At 39.2% G+C, this 19,929-nt stretch overlaps 1 protein-coding gene across 1 annotated transcript in view; it reads left to right on the top strand.

Moving 5' to 3' along the window:
- The window catches only part of EFHB (EF-hand domain family member B), a 511,923-nt gene that overhangs the window by 265,077 nt on the left and 226,917 nt on the right, over positions 1-19,929 (top strand). Inside the window, exon 6 of the mRNA XM_044066233.1 lies at positions 18,902-19,031. Coding sequence (XP_043922168.1) covers positions 18,902-19,031 — 130 coding nt within the window. The remainder of the gene's footprint in view (positions 1-18,901; positions 19,032-19,929) is intronic.

Genomic DNA, 19,929 nt, shown 5'->3' with positions numbered 1-19,929 from the left:
CCTAAAAACGCCAATCTCCTCTTTGAGCTCCCACACTCGTTGAAACACTTTGCCCAAACTCAACCAGCGGACACGGGAGTGATAAAGCAGGTCCTGGTGATCCGCATCAGTTTCCTCCAGGAGCGCAATGAACTGGCGGTGCTGAAGTCCCCATGCACGTATGAAGTTGAGTTTCACCACAGGATTCACAACATGATTCAGCTGTAACACCGATTTACATAGAGATTCCTGGTGGATGATGCAGTGGAGGAAAATGACATCCTGGTCAGGGTTTTCATCTTTCACTTTATTCTGGATTCTCCTCAGCAGGCCAATGTTTTTTCCCGTTAAATTGAGATCCATCTGTGGTGGCGTTAACAAGCTTACTCCAGGAAGCTTCATGTTTTCGATGGCAGCAGACACCCATTCAAACAAGTCCTCTCCCCGTGTTTGTCCTTTCAGAGACTCCATTGTCAAAAACTCCTCCGTTATTTCAAAAGTTTCGTTGATTCCTCGGATAAAAATGAGGAGCTGAGCAGTGTCTTTGACATCGTTGCTTTCATCCAGTGCTAAAGAATAAAAAGTGAATGGCTTCGCCTTTTTGTTTAATCTGCTGGTGATATCTTAATCTATTAGTTCCACACGGCGAGTCACTGTCCGCCGTGATAAACTGATTTTCTCAAATTTGTCTTTGGTCTGCGGGCACAAAATACCTGCTGTCTCTACCATACATTCTTTTACAAACTCGCCCTCAGACAGTGGTTTGCTGGCCTTTGCTATTTTGAATGAAAGCATAAAACTGGCCTTGGTACTTGACTCTTGAATGGCAGTTTGACGGTGAAAAAAAACTTTGCTGAGCCTTCAAATTAGCTGCCACCTTCTCAGCAGCAGCTTCCCGTTCTTTTGTTGAGAGCTTGCTAGCATAATTAGCGTGCTTTGTGGCAAAGTGACAGCTAATATTATACTCTTTAAAAACCGCCACAGTTTCTTGGCATATCAGGCAAACAGCAGATGATCGGTGTTCAGTGAAAAAATATTTAGTTGTCCACTCCTTATTGAACACTCGACATTCTCTGTCCACTTTCCTTTTCTTGGGTCCGGTCATCTTCATAGAGGGGCGGTGGGTCAAAGGGTAAAGTGCAAACGTGGAGTAATAGGCCTACGCTTCACCTCAACAAAGACAATATCTAGAGTGCACCATCTAGTGAGGAAACATCAGAATTGCAGGGGAAATAAAACATTAACAAGGTTAATTTATTAAATTTTTTCAAGTTTGGCGGGCCGAATCAAAACGTTTAACGGGCCGCATGTGGCCCCCGGGCCGTAGTTTGCCCATGTCTGGTTTAAACTCTCAACAAGACCATTAGTCTGGGGATGGTAGGGGGTATTCTTTAAGTGTTTCACCCCACAGTACTTCCACAGACAAGCCAGCACATCTGACATGAAATTGGCACCTCTGTCAGTAAGTATTTCTTTTGGGAAACCTACCCTGCTGAAAAACTCTAACAACTCATTTGTCACATTTTCTGCCTCGATGGAGGACAGAGCCACTGACTCAGGGTATCTTGTAGCATAATTTACTACCACTAGGATATTCTTTTTCCCTGTGAAGTGTGAAGTACTCAGATACCCCACAATATCCATAGCTACCCTCTGGAATGGCTCCTCAATCACAGGCAAAGGCATCAAAGGAGCTTTCACCTTGTCTCCTGCCTTGCCTACCTGTTGGCACTGCTCACAGAGTCTGCCGTACATCTCTGGAAATTCCAGGCCAATAGAAGGTCTGCATAATATGTCTCTTTGTACATTTTATGCCCATATGACCTGCAGAGGGAATATTATGGGCTATGGCTAGAAGTGCCAGATGATAGGCTCTAGGCACTATCAACTGCTGCATCATCTCACCTTCTAGCCCTCCTTCAGGGGTCCACTGTCTATACAATAACCCTTTGTCCCAGTATACAGATTCCCCCTTCCCTTGAGAATCAGGTGCCTCACTAGCTACCTGCCTCAGGCCTTGTAATGTAGGGTCCGAGAGCTGAGCCTGTCTCAACTTTCTCTTTGTAACCCTTCCCAGCTCCCCTTCCACAGGAAGTCTGGCCTCCTCTGACAGTGGTGCCTCACTGTCAGTCTGGCTACTACTACTCACCTCTGCTTTTGCAGTCACTTTGTCCAAAGGACCATCAGTACCAATAAGCAGCTGTGGTTCATCTTCAGTCTCACTGCTGCAGGGTAGCTCCCTTCCTGAAGTAACAACCTCACAATCCTGACTGCAAGTGTGCAGCCTGTCTAGGTCTCCCCCAGGCTACCAGACCCACAAGCTTGTCTCCAAGCCTGACTGCATGTAACTTCATTAAAACATGGTACTGCATTACCAAAATCCTTCCCTATTAGGGCATCTGCAAGATGGTAGTTTGGTACCCCTGTTGTCTCAAGACAACCAACTATTGGCATTTTGTCATTCCCACTTACTGGCTCCCTCACCTTTTGTTCCCCACCTTGCCTCCGTGGGCATCTATATGAAACATGGCCCCACTGGTTGCATTCAAAACATTTAACCCTAGGTCCTGGACATGTACCTGGACTAGTGGCTTCCCCTGCTACTGGCAGATTCAGTTGGGTAGTCTGAGCAGCCCATCCTGGGTTCCCTTAGACCCATGAGCAGCACTGAGTGTCCCTTTCCTGTGCAGGGATGGCCTACTTGCTAGGCATAGGTCTCCCTTCTTCCCCAACTCATCTGAAGTAGCACATTGTCTATCAGCTGACCAGATCCTCATGTCCTCAGGCAAAGTGCTAAGGGCTTGCTCCCTCACCAAAAGGTCTGCCAGCCCTTCAAAAGTGGTATCCTGATATCCACTTACCCACCTATGAAAATAAGTGCTTAGTTCAGCAACATATTCATACACACTTTAATCTGTCTTGGGTTTATGCTACAAAACTTTTTCCTATAAGCTTCATGTGTTAGCTTAAAAAATTCTAGTAAACAATTATTTACAGCATTATAATTTAAAAAGCCATTATCAGACAGTTTGGACAAAATAGTTACAGCTTTATCATGGAGGAAGGGGGTCAGGAACTGTACCCTGAGCCTTTGGTCAACATCATACTGTTTACATACCCTCTCAAACACATGAATGAAGCTAAAAAAATATCCCCCTCTGTAAATTGTGGAAGAAATATATTGGCCTTTTGTGATTCTGGGGTCTGGTTACTCCCTTCCCCATTACCACTTTGACTCTGGCAAAGAGTCAGCATCTCCTTTTCATGCTGCCTCTGCCTCTCCTTCTCCTCACCTTCCAGGCGTAGCAGTTTCTCATTCTCCTCAGCCTGCAGATGTCACAGTTTCTCATTTTCCTCAGTCTCTAGATGTCTCAGTCTCTCTGCTGCTTCTATTTCCAACTGCTTGGCCTAGAACTCAAGCCTCTTTAACTCCAGATGGGTTTTAACATCCTGTGTAGAAAGGTTGAGCTGTCCATTCTCTAAGTGTTGTACATCTCCATGGCCAGCCTGATCATCTTCCTGGTTGCTGTTCTCTGATGCAGTTGTGACCAAAGCTGCAATCATGTCTACTTTAGTCAGGTTTCCATGCACCGGTCCTTTAGCCTGGCACATCTCAGCTAACTGGCTCCTTGTCAGCTTACCATACTCCTCTGCTGACATGCTTGCCTGCTCTCCCTGACTAGCTAAGCTAACAAAAGAAATAAAACAATTGTGATCTGAACTCTGAAGGTTCACTGCATGGCTGATTTAGAGTACAAAAACACCTTCAGTGATCACTGTACACAAGCTACAGGAATTCACTATCCACACCACCACAAGCCAATTAATATGTGATCTGGCTAACTCACCACTATCAAACAATTAATATTTGATGTGGATATCCCACCACTGCCAAATAAGTAATATGTGATGCCAATGCACTGGCCCAGTAATCAAGGAGCCTCAATCCTCACCACTAGCACTAGTGAGGGGTGTGCACATTGGGAAGGATAACAAGTACACACACAATAAAGTACAATTTCCCTTAAGAGCACACAGAGATCACAGTCAGTCTGGGGCTGGATTCTCCCTTTCTCTCCAGGTCCCCAATGAGACTCCCCACTGGCACAGCTATAGGGTACAGATGTCAGCAGAGTGGTCAAGCCAAAACCTCCAGCACCCTCTCTGTCCAGCCAGTTCTTCATGTCCAAGTAGCTGACACACACACACTTTCAGATATGAATGATATACAAACACACAGACACTCCTGGGGAAGGCTGGCACAGGTTCTCCAGCTATGCCCCCTCCTTCCCATACTATAAGATAGAAATCACAACCACCAACCACTACTTATCAGCTACTATAAGGCCCTTCCCAAAGTGTGACCAGTTCCACTGTGTGCTACTACTGTTATCCAAATAGTAAGTGTATCCCAGGGCTAAGGCTATTGGAGTGGTTTATACAGTATCACCAAATACATGCAAGTACCTAAGAGCTTAAATTATCTCTACATAAAACAGCCACAGTTGAAAGGTTTAAAAATATTTAATAATAAATAATAAAAAAAAAGAAGACAATACTCATCAATTCAACACAGTGCTAATAGAGAGTTCAGAGATCACAGGAAAATACTTTAAAACAATATTGTAGGATAGTCTCATATAAATATAGAAAACAGCTGGATTAATATGGTTATATTCCTATCTGTCTCTAACAGAAACTATGTTCTAAATTCTACTTACAAAGCAAAGGCAAAGTGCTGGTGAGCTGAGGTGTTCTGCTTCAGACAAAATATAAAATGCCGAATCTTTTTCTCTGAGAAAGTCCTAAATTGATAATACACATTACTGCTGAGTCATTTCAGATTACATCATTCTTGACACTTCTCTGATTTAGTTCCCTGGCTAACAGAACTCAAAATTTAACATTTCTCTTTTGAGCTACACCTGCCAGGAAGCCACAGTAATAAAAGACACATTACATGTGAAACCTAGTAATTATCTATGTCTTAAGATAATACAAAAGTATTTCCTAGCCAGACATATTGTCTCCTAGCTTGAGATCAAACAGTCATAAAATGCTTTACTCATCAGCTTTCTTCCAACAGAGTGTACTGTGGTTACATTTTTGAAGCTCAACATATAACTCAGTTTTCTTTTACATTTGTGAAACAAGCCTGTGGATCATATTAATATTTACAATGACACATAATTATTTACAAAATTCTATCTAGCTAGGCTGGCAGTCTTCACAGGGTTATCTGGATAACAAATTTATTATTAGAAAAAGGAACATCTTAACAGGTTTGTATAAAAGAAACAGTACAGATAGAAAACAGTTCACATCTATATGAAATTCAGAAGGAATGGGAAATGCATAATCATAGACCTCCAAACAGCTACAGCCTTTGTCTTCCCTTATCACCTTTCCCAGTACAAGAGAACATTGCCTTACAAACACAAGGTACAGGGTCTGAATCTCCACAGGGGATAATTGGCTAGGCTTAAAATGGCTCGCAAGGGCAGTTAGCCTAGTACTAACTTATGAACCTATGAACCTATGAACACTTTCAGTGTCTCAATTTCATTGCAAAAAATAATTTCTGACAGATGAGCTGTTTAAATAGTAGGTCAGGATTATGCATCATTTTCCATCTGGAACCACAAAAGCACCTTATTCTAGAAACAAGTAGCATCAGGTACACAAAAATTATCAATTTATATATCAGTTAATATTAAATATGCTATACAGTACATATTCTGAAATCAAGCAAGTTAATTTATTCTTCATTATTCCAGGTTCCTGAAAAAGGATAACATTAATATAATGGCTCTAAATGTATTAACTCTGAATAAATTCAGAAAGAAAAAGCCTTTAAGGGTATGAACATAAAACATTTTTTGAGTACAATCATAGACTGTGTACTTATGAATATTTTTGCTACCTAGGAGAAGCAGAGATACAGGAAGTCCTGACATTTTTTTCTCAACAAATGATAACCGCAAAAGACTTTCTAAAAACTCACGGATGTATGTCATCTTGCATTTTCTTAGTTCTTATTCAAGGCTTCACTTGAAGAAGACACACTGGAAATTCAGAAATGTGTAGAACTGATTCACAGATTTGTAGAGTCACTGATTTATTTTTTCCAGTATGTGATATGTGTTATTTCTGTAATGGATAGAATTAAGGAATCTTTCAACAGGAATGACCTAAATGCCTTAAGCAAATATATATTATCTGATTACAGATTCTGCAAATTAAGAACATGGAGCTCATTTGAACAATCCAGTTTTGGGCAACTGGTCTCAACAAGAAAGGTCTCCTCATATAATCCTGAAAGAAATCAAAGCAGTTTACAAGGTCTTAATAATTTTTCAAGAAAACTTTCATTCAGGTCATCTCCAAATCAGTACCCAAAAGGGTAACCAGATCATTCCAATCCTTCAGAAAAACACTACAGATTTGCAATTTGGCTTTATAACAAAACCTGCAGTTTTCGGTAACATATCTCCCAGACTTATAGAACTACCTAGTAGACTTAATAAGGAAGATAACTCTTGCTCATAAATGGAAATGAGAGCCCCAGACTTTTCAGAGTATACTATATATGTGGGGTGTCCCGAAAGTCAAAATATTAGTCATACAACTCAAAAATCATCTCTGCACCTTTTTGAATCATGATCAACACAGTTTAGAAAACTGATGCATGATCTTTTCCCTGGAAGTATATCTTGCCTTATGCCTTTACACTGTTTCCTGTGGTATATAAGGTAGGCAAAACTAGACAAAGCTAACTTATTCTGCAGTGCCCACCTTGCTTAGACAGCCACTGTTGTTTTCTTTTATGAATGTAGCCGTTCTTCCTCCATGGCTTTTACCTCCTCCCATGCCATTACTAACATAACAAGGCACAATATTATATCACACCCTCAAGATTCTGAATCCATTAGGCTGGAGGATACAATTCTGTGTCCATGCAATGTTTTCTTGTCCATGCAAGTCCTAAGGAAGCCCAAAGGCCAAATTGAAGAAAATCTTACTTTCAAAAGCCAAAGCTGCAATCGTGTCTGCTTTAGTCAGGTTTCCATGCACCAGTCATTTACCTGGTACATCTCAGCCAACTGGCTCCTTGTCAGTTCACCATACTCTGCTGACATGCTTGCCTGCTCTCCCTGACTAACTAAGCTACTGTGTTTGTTGGACTGCTTTATACTATTGATACCCTTTAAACTATACTATATTATACTATACTATACTATACTATACTATACTATACTATACTATACTATTCCATACTATCTAGTTTAGTGAAATTAATCATATTCATAAATCAAAGTTAATGTACCTGCAATTTCTACTTGTTTTCCAACATTTCCCTATTTAGTAGCAAATCTAAATTTAAGAACTTCCTTAAAGGCATCATAGACTTGAGATCCCCAAAACACATTTCTCCTTCATGTTGGAAAATATAGCCTTCCATTTGAACCAGCAGATACTGTGGACTTAATATATCTTTCTCAGAAGACATTTCAAGTGGCTGTTACCTTAGAGATTTCAAATTTACAAGTTCTTGTATGCAGGGACCTTATAGATAGCGTCATAATGAAAGAATGTCACTGAAAAGTAGTCCGTGCTTTATGCTAAAGGCTATCTCATCAATATCTTGAATCAAATTTTTTTTTCATTTTTTAATCCACATTACCAAAATGAAGGACAGCATTATTTTATATACATTAGGTGTGCAGACACTTCTTGTACACTATACCAGGAGGACCTATCAGTTCAGGAAAACAGACTGTCTCTTTTTACCTTCAGAAGAAGGAAGGGAGACTTGCCTGTTAACAAACAGTCAACATGTCTGGCTAGTTGTATTGCTTGTTGTTATAATAAATGCAATAAACTGTTGCAAGGCCCTGTTAGAGCATATTGTGTTAAAGCAGAAGTAACTTCAGCATGTTACTTTCAGAATGTTTCTGTACATGATATTTTTGGAAAATTTCACTTGTACAGTTGTCCACACATTCACTAATTATTCTAAGCTTGAGGCTTAGTCTAGGAGTAAGGCAAGTTTTGGAAAGGCTGTTCTACAAATGATCCTTTGACTGTCTACCTCCCATGACTAAAAGGTGATACTTTGTTATAATTAAGAATTTCATTAAACTTTCCTGAAGAAGACACTGCAGGTGTCTCAAATAGCAATAAACGTTTATGGAGAATGACTGCAACAGTATACTTCCTTGTACATAGTTACCTTGTAACTTAGTGAAATATCTATCATTTCTACTGGTTGTTTTCTAATGATAATTTAGTTTTAGTAGCCTCTAAGATTGTATCTATTACAAGTGCACTTCTCCTTGAGGAAGCTATTTATCTTAAAAAAAGCTTCATAATAATACTGGAGATATATAAATGGTATTCCCACCCTACAGCAGTTACCTTTGCTGGTACAGAACCAGGTCTGGCCTTCATAGGGAGGAATGGGACAGTGGATAAAAAGCCAGACTGGCAAAAATGGAACAGAAGTTGGCTAAACCCAAATGTTATGATTAGCTTTTTAAGAGTACTTAAATCTTCTTAACTTTTCAACAGAATTTGTTAAAATGTTCATGTATTTGATCAAAGTCCCTCAATAGTTTTATCTGCTAAAAGAAAATCTTCCGGCCCCATAAACATTTCACCAGGAATGAGCATCCACTTTGTTTTTATTTATTTAATTATGCAATCCTCTGTTTACTTATAGGTACATAGGTTCATAGGTAGGTACTAGGCTATTTGCCCTAGGGCCTATATAAGCCTAGCCAAAAAGGTACCCTGGCTTTCGCCACCTAAGAAAATTATTTTCCTGTGCCCCTGTCAAGCAGAGCCACAGCTGTGATCCCCGGTGTGAATTTCCTATCTCCCATCCAATCATCAAGATTTTTTTTGAAGAGTGCTAATGAGGAGCTTTGTTTGATATAGATAGGTAGTTTGTTCCAGAGTATGTGTATCTCTGGGACAGGAATCTATCAATCCAGCACGTTCTGTTTATTGTGGTGACAAGGTTTAGGTCCCTAGAGCATGTAGCTTGGAAGGATTGAGATTTCTTTAAGTGGAGCATGTCCAACAGTTCTGGGTTTGACATAGCTTTGTATGTTAGGCAGAGATCGCCTCTGAGTAGGCGATATGCGACGGAGTAAAGCTGGAGGTTTTTGAGACAGTCTGCGTAGGGCATCTGTTTGAGGCCAGTGATCCTCTTAGTGAGGTATTTCTGTGGCCTTTATAGTTGTTGTAGATGTCTTGTGAGGTACATACGAAAAGGGGCATTGTACTCTATAATGGGTCTAATGAGTGATGAGTAGAGTGGAACAATGACCACTTTTTTCCTGGATGAGGTGTACCATGTAGAAGGATTTCCTGACTACTGTGGTGATGTGATTATCAAAGGAGAGACTACTGTCCACCTGTGTCCCAAGGTCTCTTATCACACTTTCAGTGTTAAGTAGACTACCACCTATGTGGTAGTTCATGGGTACAGAGTTTTTACCAAAAGGGATGACAATGCACTTTTTGGCACTGAGCTTGAGGCCATGGCTATGGCTTTGACACCAAGCATCTGTCTCAGTGAGGCCCTTTTGTAGGATGTCCACATCGTTAGGAGTTTCGATTATGGCTCCTAGTTTTACAGTCATCTGTGAACTGCGTTAACCAAAGACCTTTTGTGTTAGCCTGTACTTCTGAGAAGTAGCTACCAAACAGGGGAGGACCCAGGACTGAACCCTGTGGTACTCCACTTGTCACTGGCCTGAAGTCGGATTTGGACTCTGCTACTTTAACAATGTGGGTTCTGCCAGTGAGCCAGTTGGCAACCCATCTTGTGACATAGGGATTTATACATAGTTTAGTGAGTTTATCTATAATTTCAGAGTAGGGGATGGTGTGGAAAGCCTTGGCGAGATCTAGATAGGCTGTGTGAACCACCTTTCCCTCATCTACGGCTTTGGTGACCACTTCAAAGAAGTCTATCAGGTTTAGGAGACATAATCTGCCTTTTACAAACCTGAACTGGTTGGGGTCTAGAGTTTGGAGATTACCAATGTCATTGTTTATAGGTTCCATGATGATATGTTCCATAAGTTCCATGACAATACATTCCATAGCCTTGCAGACCAGGCTCGTCAGACTAATGGCGCAGTAGTTTCCAGGGTCCGTGGTGACTCCTCCTTTGTGGAGTGGGATAACCGTCACTGTGCGCCATTCAGTGGGCACAAAGCCTGAGGTGAGGCTATGATTGAACATGGTACTTAGGTGGGGGTGCCAGTTCGTTCTGTAGTTCATGTAGAATGCAGCCTGGGATATTGCCAGATCCCATGGATGCTGTGTTCTTGGCTTTTGAGAGTGTGGTTTTTACCTGTGCAGCTGTGATTACAGGAACTTTGCATTCTTCCGGTATAGAGATGGGCCCTTTAGGGGGTGAGAGGAGGGTAAGGTTAGCACTAAACTTATCTGCCAGGATGTTGGCAATATCAGTTGGTTCGGTATATTTAGTGCCATTGTGCTGTAACTCAGATCTGAGTGCTGCCATTGAGATTTTTGACATAGCTATAGAATGCTTTGTGGTTGTCTTTAGAATCAGTGGCAATTTTCTTTTCATAACTAGCTTTGGAGGATTTTATGAGGCATCTCAGCATTTTACTGAGGCTGACCAGGGAGTTCCTCCAAGAATGGGATTTTACTCATTTTTGTAACAGTTTCTTTCTTCTGTTGTATAGTTTGTTTATGGCAGGGGACCACCAGATTGGCTTCCTTTTTTTGGAGGATAGCATCTTTGTTCTGTTAGGGATTGCACGATCCATGCACTTGTGTAAGTGCTTATAAAGTGCATTTGTGTAGGATTCAGCAGTCGTACCTATGTTGTCCATCTGCATGGGTGTCGTGAAGTTTGCCACTTCTGTCTTAAGAAGTGTGAAGTTGGCTTTGGAGAAATTTTTTTATGGTGTTTTCCCTAATGGGGGGTGGTGGCGGGATGTGGATGTCTAGGATGATTTACTTGTGATCGGATCTGACCAGTGAGGAATTGACCTCTGGTGTGGAACACCGGTTGCCCATGTAGGTAATGACCAGGTCTACGACATTGCTGCCCCTGGTGGGGGTGTGGATAAGTTGATCCAAGGCATTGAAATTTATGAATTCCAGAAAATATTGAGCAAAAGAGTTGGTACATGAGTAGTTTTCCCAGTTAATGGTGGGGTAGTTGAAATCGCCCATTATTAGGGTGTTAGGTTTTATCCTAATATTTTCCAGTGTATCAGGAAATGAGGAGTGGAAATCCTGGGGCATGGTGGGGAATCTGTAGCAAGCTACAATTTGGATTGTGGTCTTGCCCAGAGTTAGTTGCACTTCGATAATCTCGGATGCATTATGCTGAGCAACTAGCCTGGAGGTGTGGATATCCTTAATGAATATGAACACGCCTTCACCTTTAGTGTTTTGGTCCAGGTTAGGTGGCTGAAAGGTGTGGTATGAATTATAACCTGGTAATGTAGGGGTACTCTCTGGAGCCTTGAACCAGGTCTCTGTCACTGCACAGATGTCGATATTCTCCATTTTAAGGAGTGCCTTGAGTGAGTGTATTTTGAGGTTTAGACTTCTAGCATTGAGTAGCATTACCCTCAGATTTTGCTTGCTTGTTCCTGTTACAGTGGTGAGTTTGTAATTTGAACCTTGCCTAAAAAACGCACTATAGGGGTGGCAAGAGCCTTAGCCAGTATCCGGAATCCCAAGGGCGACAAGTGTAGGCCATCGCTGGCAAAACTTCGTGGTCTGTAGATCATGTCATCCCAGGCAGACAGATATTGGATCCCCTTAGAATGACACCAGTAGCTTAGCCAATTGTTGAAATCAATCATTTTGTCCTTGTACTGTGGTATCATTCTGGTAACTTCAGAATGATTCAATTATTTTTTTCTTAAGACTTATGCAAATCAGGCCAATAGAGCGTTTTTCTCTAGATTATTATTATATATCATACCTTAGAAATCCCAGAAATTATACTTTCTATAAAAAAATATGATCTGCTTTCTAAATTCAGGTTACATCTTGACAAATTACTAATTTTCTTTTTAATGATAATATAATTGTTGGCTTCTTTTGACCTTTACCACACTAAATTTACAAATTTGTTAAAAAGACAGGGATTAAGTTAATGTAAAATAAACGTTTAAAGAAATACATTTACACATAGTCCGAGAAATCTGGATATTAAACAATGCTTTAATTTAAAATAGTTTTTATTTATCTAAGTATCTGCTATTTAAATGAACATTTTCTAATACCTTTCTTTCACATAACTCACATAACTATATACAACATATTTCCATGCTTTCTTTAGAAATATTCATATATTAGCTACCTTTTCATGGTGCCCGATGCCCATAGGCTTAAAACTTCTAAATATCTAGCACCTGGCAACATGAAAGCTTTATGATAACAAACATCTACTGCATTATAAGTGAAGCATAAAAGTTATTTTAAGCCATAAATTATTATTTAAAGAAATCAGACTTTGTGCTGTTGGGGCAAAACTTGATCAAGAATTTCTGGAGCTACAGAACTTGGTCAAGATCAACAAATTTGTAATAAACCAACAAAAAAGGGAGTTAAGGCCAGAAAGTGAAAACTAAAAAAACAAATGCTGGACAATAGAAGGTACACCACACTACTCGCAGTTTCTAAAGCAGACTCCTTCTCTTTAATAATATTAACACAATCAAAATAATAAAACAGTGTTTTTGTCCAAAAAATCGTCAGACTTCTTCAGATATATCATATAATGTATCATTAACCAGTATATATACACTTGTATAACCCCACCCCTCTAAGTAATTAAACAATTAGCTGAAGTGGTGAAAAAAACAAGATTCTAGACTTGATGGACAAATTAACCTAAAACAATAAATGATTATAAAAAATTCATATAAAATTATGAACATTGACATGATACATTGTAATTTAAAGTCTAAAATATAATACAAACTCTAAAACTATCTCATGTAAAAACAATTGCTGTACTAATTGTTTTACCAATATATTAGATGTTGTTTTTACAATTTAGCCAATCTGAGTTTTAATAATGGTTTAAGGGAAATGCTGTTGTTTAAACCTGGAGGTTTGTTGGCCTCCAAAACAATTTGCCAATAAGTTTCTCTATATGCCAACTTGGATTCCCAAGGTCCCCTGTGGATCTTTTTGGACTGTCTTGATCACAAAGAAACAAAAACTTGCATTGGGGCAAACTAGAGAATGTCTGAATAAGGCATTATATTTGTTCTTATTATTGATACTGTTAATGTGTTTGTATATTCTACGTTTAAGTTGCCTCTCAGTTTTGCCCACATAGAAACTTTCACAGCCCTTGCAACAAGCCAGGTAAACTAACCCTGAGCTGTTACAATTAGAATAACTGTGGGAAGTTAGAACTTTATGTCTCAAGGCAACCAATACTTGTTCCATTTGTATAATATAAGAACACTGGTTACAGGCCCCACACTTATATGTTCCTTTTCTTTTATGCAAAAAAACAGTCCCATAGTTGGCCTTTTCCTACAAATTTTTAATATTTTGTCCTTTTCTAAATATTACTTTTATATGTTTATCCTTTAAATTTGGCAAATCTGTGAACTCTAAAAATTTTTTACACTCATTTTCTACTATGTTCTTAATCAGGTAGGCACTACCACTAAAGTTAGTTACAAATACTCTGTTGTATCCAATACTGGGTATTAAACTCAAGTCTTTTGCCCAATATGGGCTTGTATTTGTCATTCCTGCCCTGTGTGACCTCAGATTTGATATTCAGTATTAAGTCACTAGGGTAACCACGTTCTGTGAACATTCGTTCCAATATTGTACATTCATGTTCATAGTCAATGTCCATTGATGTCATATGACTGGCCCTTACATACTGGCCTTTCACGATTCCCTTCTTTTGAAAAAGAGGGTGGGCACTTGAAAAATTAATATATGTATTGGAAAAGGTCATCTTTCTATATATGGTAGACTTGAAGCCTTGTTCAAATTTACTTAAAGAAACATCAGGATAGTTAAAACTATTGTGGCCAACCTGATAAGTAAACTTTAAGAAACTGGTGGTTGAGTTGAGATATTGATGAAATTCCTCTAACAATTGCAGACCCCCCACTCAAAAAAATGCAGATGTCCAAAAATCTGGTATACAAAGTCTAGTATTTGTTGTATTTACTGCTGTGTACGAATTTCTTTTCCCAGACTGATACGACTATATCTGCAAAGGTTGGGGCGCAACTGGTCCCCATAGCAACTCCTGTCTCCTGCCTGAAAAATTTGTAATAAAAGCAGGGATTCTTTTTGGACTGTCACAGAGGCTAAAAAGCACATCTGTTTTGGTACATTTCTCTCTTCGACCCTCCAGCTGTTTAAACCACGACCCATTGGGAGAGCACTCAGAATTAGCATTCTGTCACTGTAATTGCCCTAAACTCCAGCCAGAGGATGATAATCATTCAAAGAGCAATAAACAAAATTTATCCTGCCTGTCTGTCTGGAGTAAGAGACCCCTTGTAAGTCATAATACTCTGTCCCCAGATATTTTGTCCTGTAGTGTAATTCAAAGTAAGATGAATCAGTAACTTCACCACATGACAGACAATCAGGTTATTACTATGAATAGGGCTAATATGTTTTCCTAAGCTAAGAGAGTTTCACAGTCAGCTAATCTCAGAGACTATGCTCCTATTCAGAATGACTATGGGGCTACATCTCTAGAGATCAGTCTATGGCTGCAGATTTTGATGGGAACAGACAGTAATGAACACTATGACCCTGTCCAATCTAATTCTTCAGAAGGTGAGCAGATTCAAAAACCCAAGCAAGTGTTCAGCTTTCCCCAGATGCTACCTTGTTTAGAGATGTATTTGACTGGAAGCACTCTGTAGCTATGCCACAGACTGGCAGAGTTCATGATATTATTGTGGATGAGATTCCAAATGTTTTTGCAGTTCCTCCTCTGTTACCAACCTTAGAAGATGTCTATAAAACTGCATGTAAAACACAATTGGCTAGTGAAGCAGTTACTAAAAAGGCTGTGAGGAAATACAATGTGTACTCTGATCCTGCAGCTCTCTTTGCTTCTTTGTCAGCTAACCCTGCTGTGGTTTCTCCAGCTGCTAACTCTAACAAGCCTTGGTTTCTTCTAACCCTACACCACTACTAGGTAAAATTGTCAAGTGGTTTGAATCTCAGGGAAAAGGAGTTGGCTCAGTCTAGTAATTAATCTTCAGAATGTTAATTTATCAGGGCTTCATGTAGAAATTTAGTTTGCAATGTGCTAACAGTTGAGATGATGTTGCTGGATCTTTGCCTGCTGAACAAAAGTTTTAAATGAATGAGGTTATTTCTAATGTAACTTGGGTTTCAAAACATGCTTTGAGGAGTATCTTGAATGGTGTGGACACTATTTCTAGAAATGCAGCGGCTTCTGTTGTACTGAGAAGGTATGCTTGGCTACTTAACCAAAATTTTTCTGAGGATTTATAAAAAGAGATTTTGAATGCTCCTTTACGTTCTTAGTTTGTGTTTGCTCCAGCTGCTACCCAAATTCTTAAACAATGGGATGACAGAGGTAAATTGATTCATGTGGTATTTAGAATGATTTATATTCCCAGGTTCTCCCCTAACAAGATTTCCAACTTCAAAGGGCAGAAAATGCCAGTCTAACAAGAGTCAGGTTACCAAGAGGAAATGGCAGGAGAATAATGCTTCCAAAGCAAAGGAAAGGAGTTCATTTCACAAAAAAAGATCTTTCCCTTGCTAAAAAAATGACTTTGCCAATACTCAGGGTATCCTGTTCCCTCATCCTGTCCCTCCTCCTCTTTCACCTTCTCCCAGGTTTAGATCAACCCAGCAGCCAGGCTACAAATAGTCTCAGACAGGTGGGAGCTACGAATAATAAAGTGACAATACTCTTGGCAGTGGACAGAAAATCCTCCTCCCTTCAAGGAAATTCCCCCTTCCCCACTGGACATGTCTGTTCTCTTCAGCAGTCCTTCACAAGTTGCAAGCAGGGGTTATAGAACCAGTTCCTGAACCACAAAAAGGAAAAGGATTTTACCCCAGAATCTTTCAAAGCACCCATAAATGAGCTGTCATGGAGACTAGTGTTAGATCTGGAGTACTTAAATTCCTTTCTGAAAGTACCCAGATTCAAAATGTTCACCCTGCTGATGGTCCTACCCCTTCTTCTGGACAACTGTTTCATGGCGACTTTACATCTGAAAGGTGCTTATCATCACATGCCAAATGCTTCCAACCTTAAGTTGAACCTACTAATGCCTGTCTCGCACCCTCATAAAAAATTGTCTTCTGGGGGTGTTTGAGGGACACAGGAAAAAAGTATGTATGGCCTTTCTACCAGAAGTCATAGTCCTGACTGTTTAGAATATTTCAGAGATGTCACTGTTTAAAAATCTGCCCTACAAGAGATTTTATTAAAATTCTAGGCCTCCTGGCATCAGCGATCCTCAATATACCACTGGCCAGACTCCACATGAGAAAAATTCAATGGTACTTTGGACACATCAACTCCTTTAGAGTTCCAGGTACCAGCACTGGATTTTGTGAAATAAGAGTTACAGTGGTGGAGGGATCATATGTCTGTCAATCCAGTCCTGTTCTTCTCTCTCCAGACTCCAGTTCAATCAGGCCAGATGAACTTGTCAGATTTTGCATGAGGAACAGTATCCAGGGAAGTCCTAGTGCAAGGTGAATTGAGTCCTTTGGATACTACAAAGCACATAAATTTCAAAGAAATGTTAGCAGCGATTCAGACCTTAAAAGTTCTTCACCACTTTTGGTCTCTGTGTAGCCTTTTATTGGTCACAGACAACACCACAGTCATGTAGTACCTGAACATACAAGGGGTGCAAGGGTATATCCTCTTTGACAATTGGCAGTGATGGCCTGGAAGCTAGCCTTACAGCATTCTCTGATGCTTCAGGCCTCATACATTCCATCAGAGAAACATAGAGGCAGACAGACTAAAGAAATCACAGACAAACCCTCACAAGTGGAATTTCAGGACAGAGTCTGCCTGGATTTGATCCAGGTGGGGGAACATTTCAAATAGTTCCATTTGCCTCCTTTTAAAGCAAACATCTGGAAAAAGTCTATTAAGGCATCCTAGCGACCAGGCTTGGAGGTCAGAAACATTTTCTATCCCTTGGATGGGAATGTTCCTTTACACATTTGAACCCTTTCCACTGATACCCAAGGTGCTTCAGACTCAGCAAGAATTACCAAAGATCGTTGTGGTGACCCCCTTTGGCCTTGAAAAAATTATTTCTCCCTTTTAATGGAATTAGTCAATGTCAATTACCACAAGCTTCTCCACACATAATTTCTGCCTGCTGTCTGCTTGTTAATGCTGAATGTTTTATTAGCCTTTATACGTTTTGAAAATCAAACACTTTATGGTTCTACACTTTTTCTTTATCTGGTAATGCACAGACTAATGAAGTTCTATGTACTACAAAGAATTATGATCAGGTTTTACCACTTGTAACCTTCACTATGTGTTCTTGACATGGATGCCAAGATTCACCTCTTGAACTTCTCTCATGAGGTGAATTCTTTTGGCATCCATGCCAAGAACACATAATATGTTGGTTATGAGTGGAGTCTTGATCATAATCTTCTATTTTAATTTGCTTTTGTCTGTATTCTAAGCTAGTATGTATTGGTTGGTTGGTTCCATTTATAATCTCGAAATACTGAAATCTCTTATTTCAGTATCCTGAGACCATAAAGGCGAAACTTCAAAATAGCGAAAGTACATAAGCACGAATCTGAATATCTCGAATCTGCGCTTATGTATTTACGCTATGTTACGTGAAGTATTTGGCTGGGATGGTGTCCGGAATTTAAGGTGAGTGAGTGTATGTGAGTGTTTTTCTAAGTTGTACATGTGGGTTATGGTAGGGAGGTGGAAGTATGAGTGTGAGTGTTGGATGTGTTGGTGTTTGTATGTGTGTGTGTGTGTGTGTGTGTGTGTGTGTGTGTGTGTGTGTGTGTGTGTGTGTGTGTGTGTGTGTGTGTGTGTGTGTGTGTGTGTGTGTGTCTGCGAGGGACTGTAGAATGTCTGGGTGTGAGGTTTTTTTTTTTTTCCTGCTTGTGCGATCTTGGAGTTGGTATATATAAGTAGGGGGTTGTGGGGGCGCAGTTGTATAGTTTGTGTGGTGTGGGTAGAATTGTGTGTGTGTGTTGTGTGGTGTATAGTGTATGTATGTTCGTGATTTTGGGTTTTGTGCTTTTGGGTTTCGGGATTTTGAGTCGTTCACCTTTATAGTTTTGAGATACTGAAATTCGAGATTTCAGTATTTCAAGATTATAAAGGGGAACCTTTGGTTGACATATCATGTACATTTATTTCTTTCACATTATGTTGTGTTGGATGCATTCTTTGTTTTCTGCACATTCTGTGTTTCTGGAAATAATTATGAAGACAATAAAAGTTATTTTCAGAACGTGATTTATTATTACAGTGACCCCTCCTTGAAGATCTACTATTGAGTTAAATACCTCACACAGTTGTACTATGGATCTTTTTCATGGTCTTTGGGTTGGAATGTGCCCTTGGTTGCTGGCTGTGCAGCCACTGTGAAGCTGATTTTTAGTGTTGGGGTCATGAATTTTAAGGAGACGTTAGTTTCTTACACCTCAGGAAGTAGGAAGTGATTTCTCCTGCAGTTAGAATGAGTGGTGGTGCTCAGCAAGCTAAAACAAAAGGCGTCAACCAATTATGCATTGATATATATAAATGAATTAGTGTTTGACAGTCTTAAATATCATAGTGAGGAGATCTCAGAGCATACTAACAAATAGCTACAGTAGATCATCTATTTGCTGTTTATTTTTCTTAATTATTTTGCAGGAGAAATAAAAGATCGGAAGTATGACTGGTCAAAATACAGAAGAGACAGCACATTTGGAATGGAGACACCACATTTCAATGATGGAAGAAATGTTGCAAAATCTTTACGTTGGTTACATGAACTTCAAAAGTAAGTTTAGTTATGAAAAGTTTTACAGAATATTTTGCTGAGACTGCTCTCTGATCTTTTTACTATATAGAAAATAGTATAGTAATGCAGAGCAAATGTACGTAATGAAAATGCCTTCTTATACCCAAGTTTCACTGAAATTGTCTGCGATATAACAGTATGGAGTAAAGGTATGGGTGTCTGACTGGCTCATGAAATAAGTGAGTCAGACTACCATCATTTTGGTGTAGCAGTCACATAATGCAACTGAAACAATTTGGTGCAATAAATCACTAAACAATGTGTGATATATATATATATATATATATATATATATATATATATATATATATATATAATATATATATATATATATATATATATATATATATATATATATATATATATATATATATATATATATATATATATATATATATATATATATATATATATATATATATATATATATATATATATATTCAGAGAGTTAAGTTTGAACAAATAGACCAACTATATATCATTTATGTTAGAATTGTTATCTGGAATGCATTTTAAATCTTAATTTTTTATTGTGTTTACTGTGTTTTAACAATCTGATGACTTATATTTTAACAAGTAACTGTTATAACCAAAGCTGACTTTCTAGATTGTTTCAGTGCATTTTAAATATTGCTTGGCATCTAAAAGCACTTCTAGTTTGACCTACTTAGCCAAGTGGAAAATATGTTTCTACTGGGTAAAGCCAAGTGATATTTGTCCTTGTGATGCCCATCCTGAATAGATCATCTGATGCAATTCACATTTATTCATGAGAAGACTGTTCCAGAGAAGGGGAATTCTCTGAGACACATTCCATCACATTTTTTTTTAAATCAGCTAGGGTACACATCCATGCAGCTTCTGCCTTTTTTAATGC

Source organism: Protopterus annectens, chromosome 3.part1 (assembly GCF_019279795.1).
Source record: "Protopterus annectens isolate FY-2018-M chromosome 3.part1, PAN1.0, whole genome shotgun sequence".
Lineage (NCBI taxonomy): Eukaryota > Metazoa > Chordata > Ceratodontiformes > Protopteridae > Protopterus > Protopterus annectens.
Note: the sequence above shows the minus strand (reverse complement) of the source record. Positions and strands in the feature narration are given on the sequence as shown.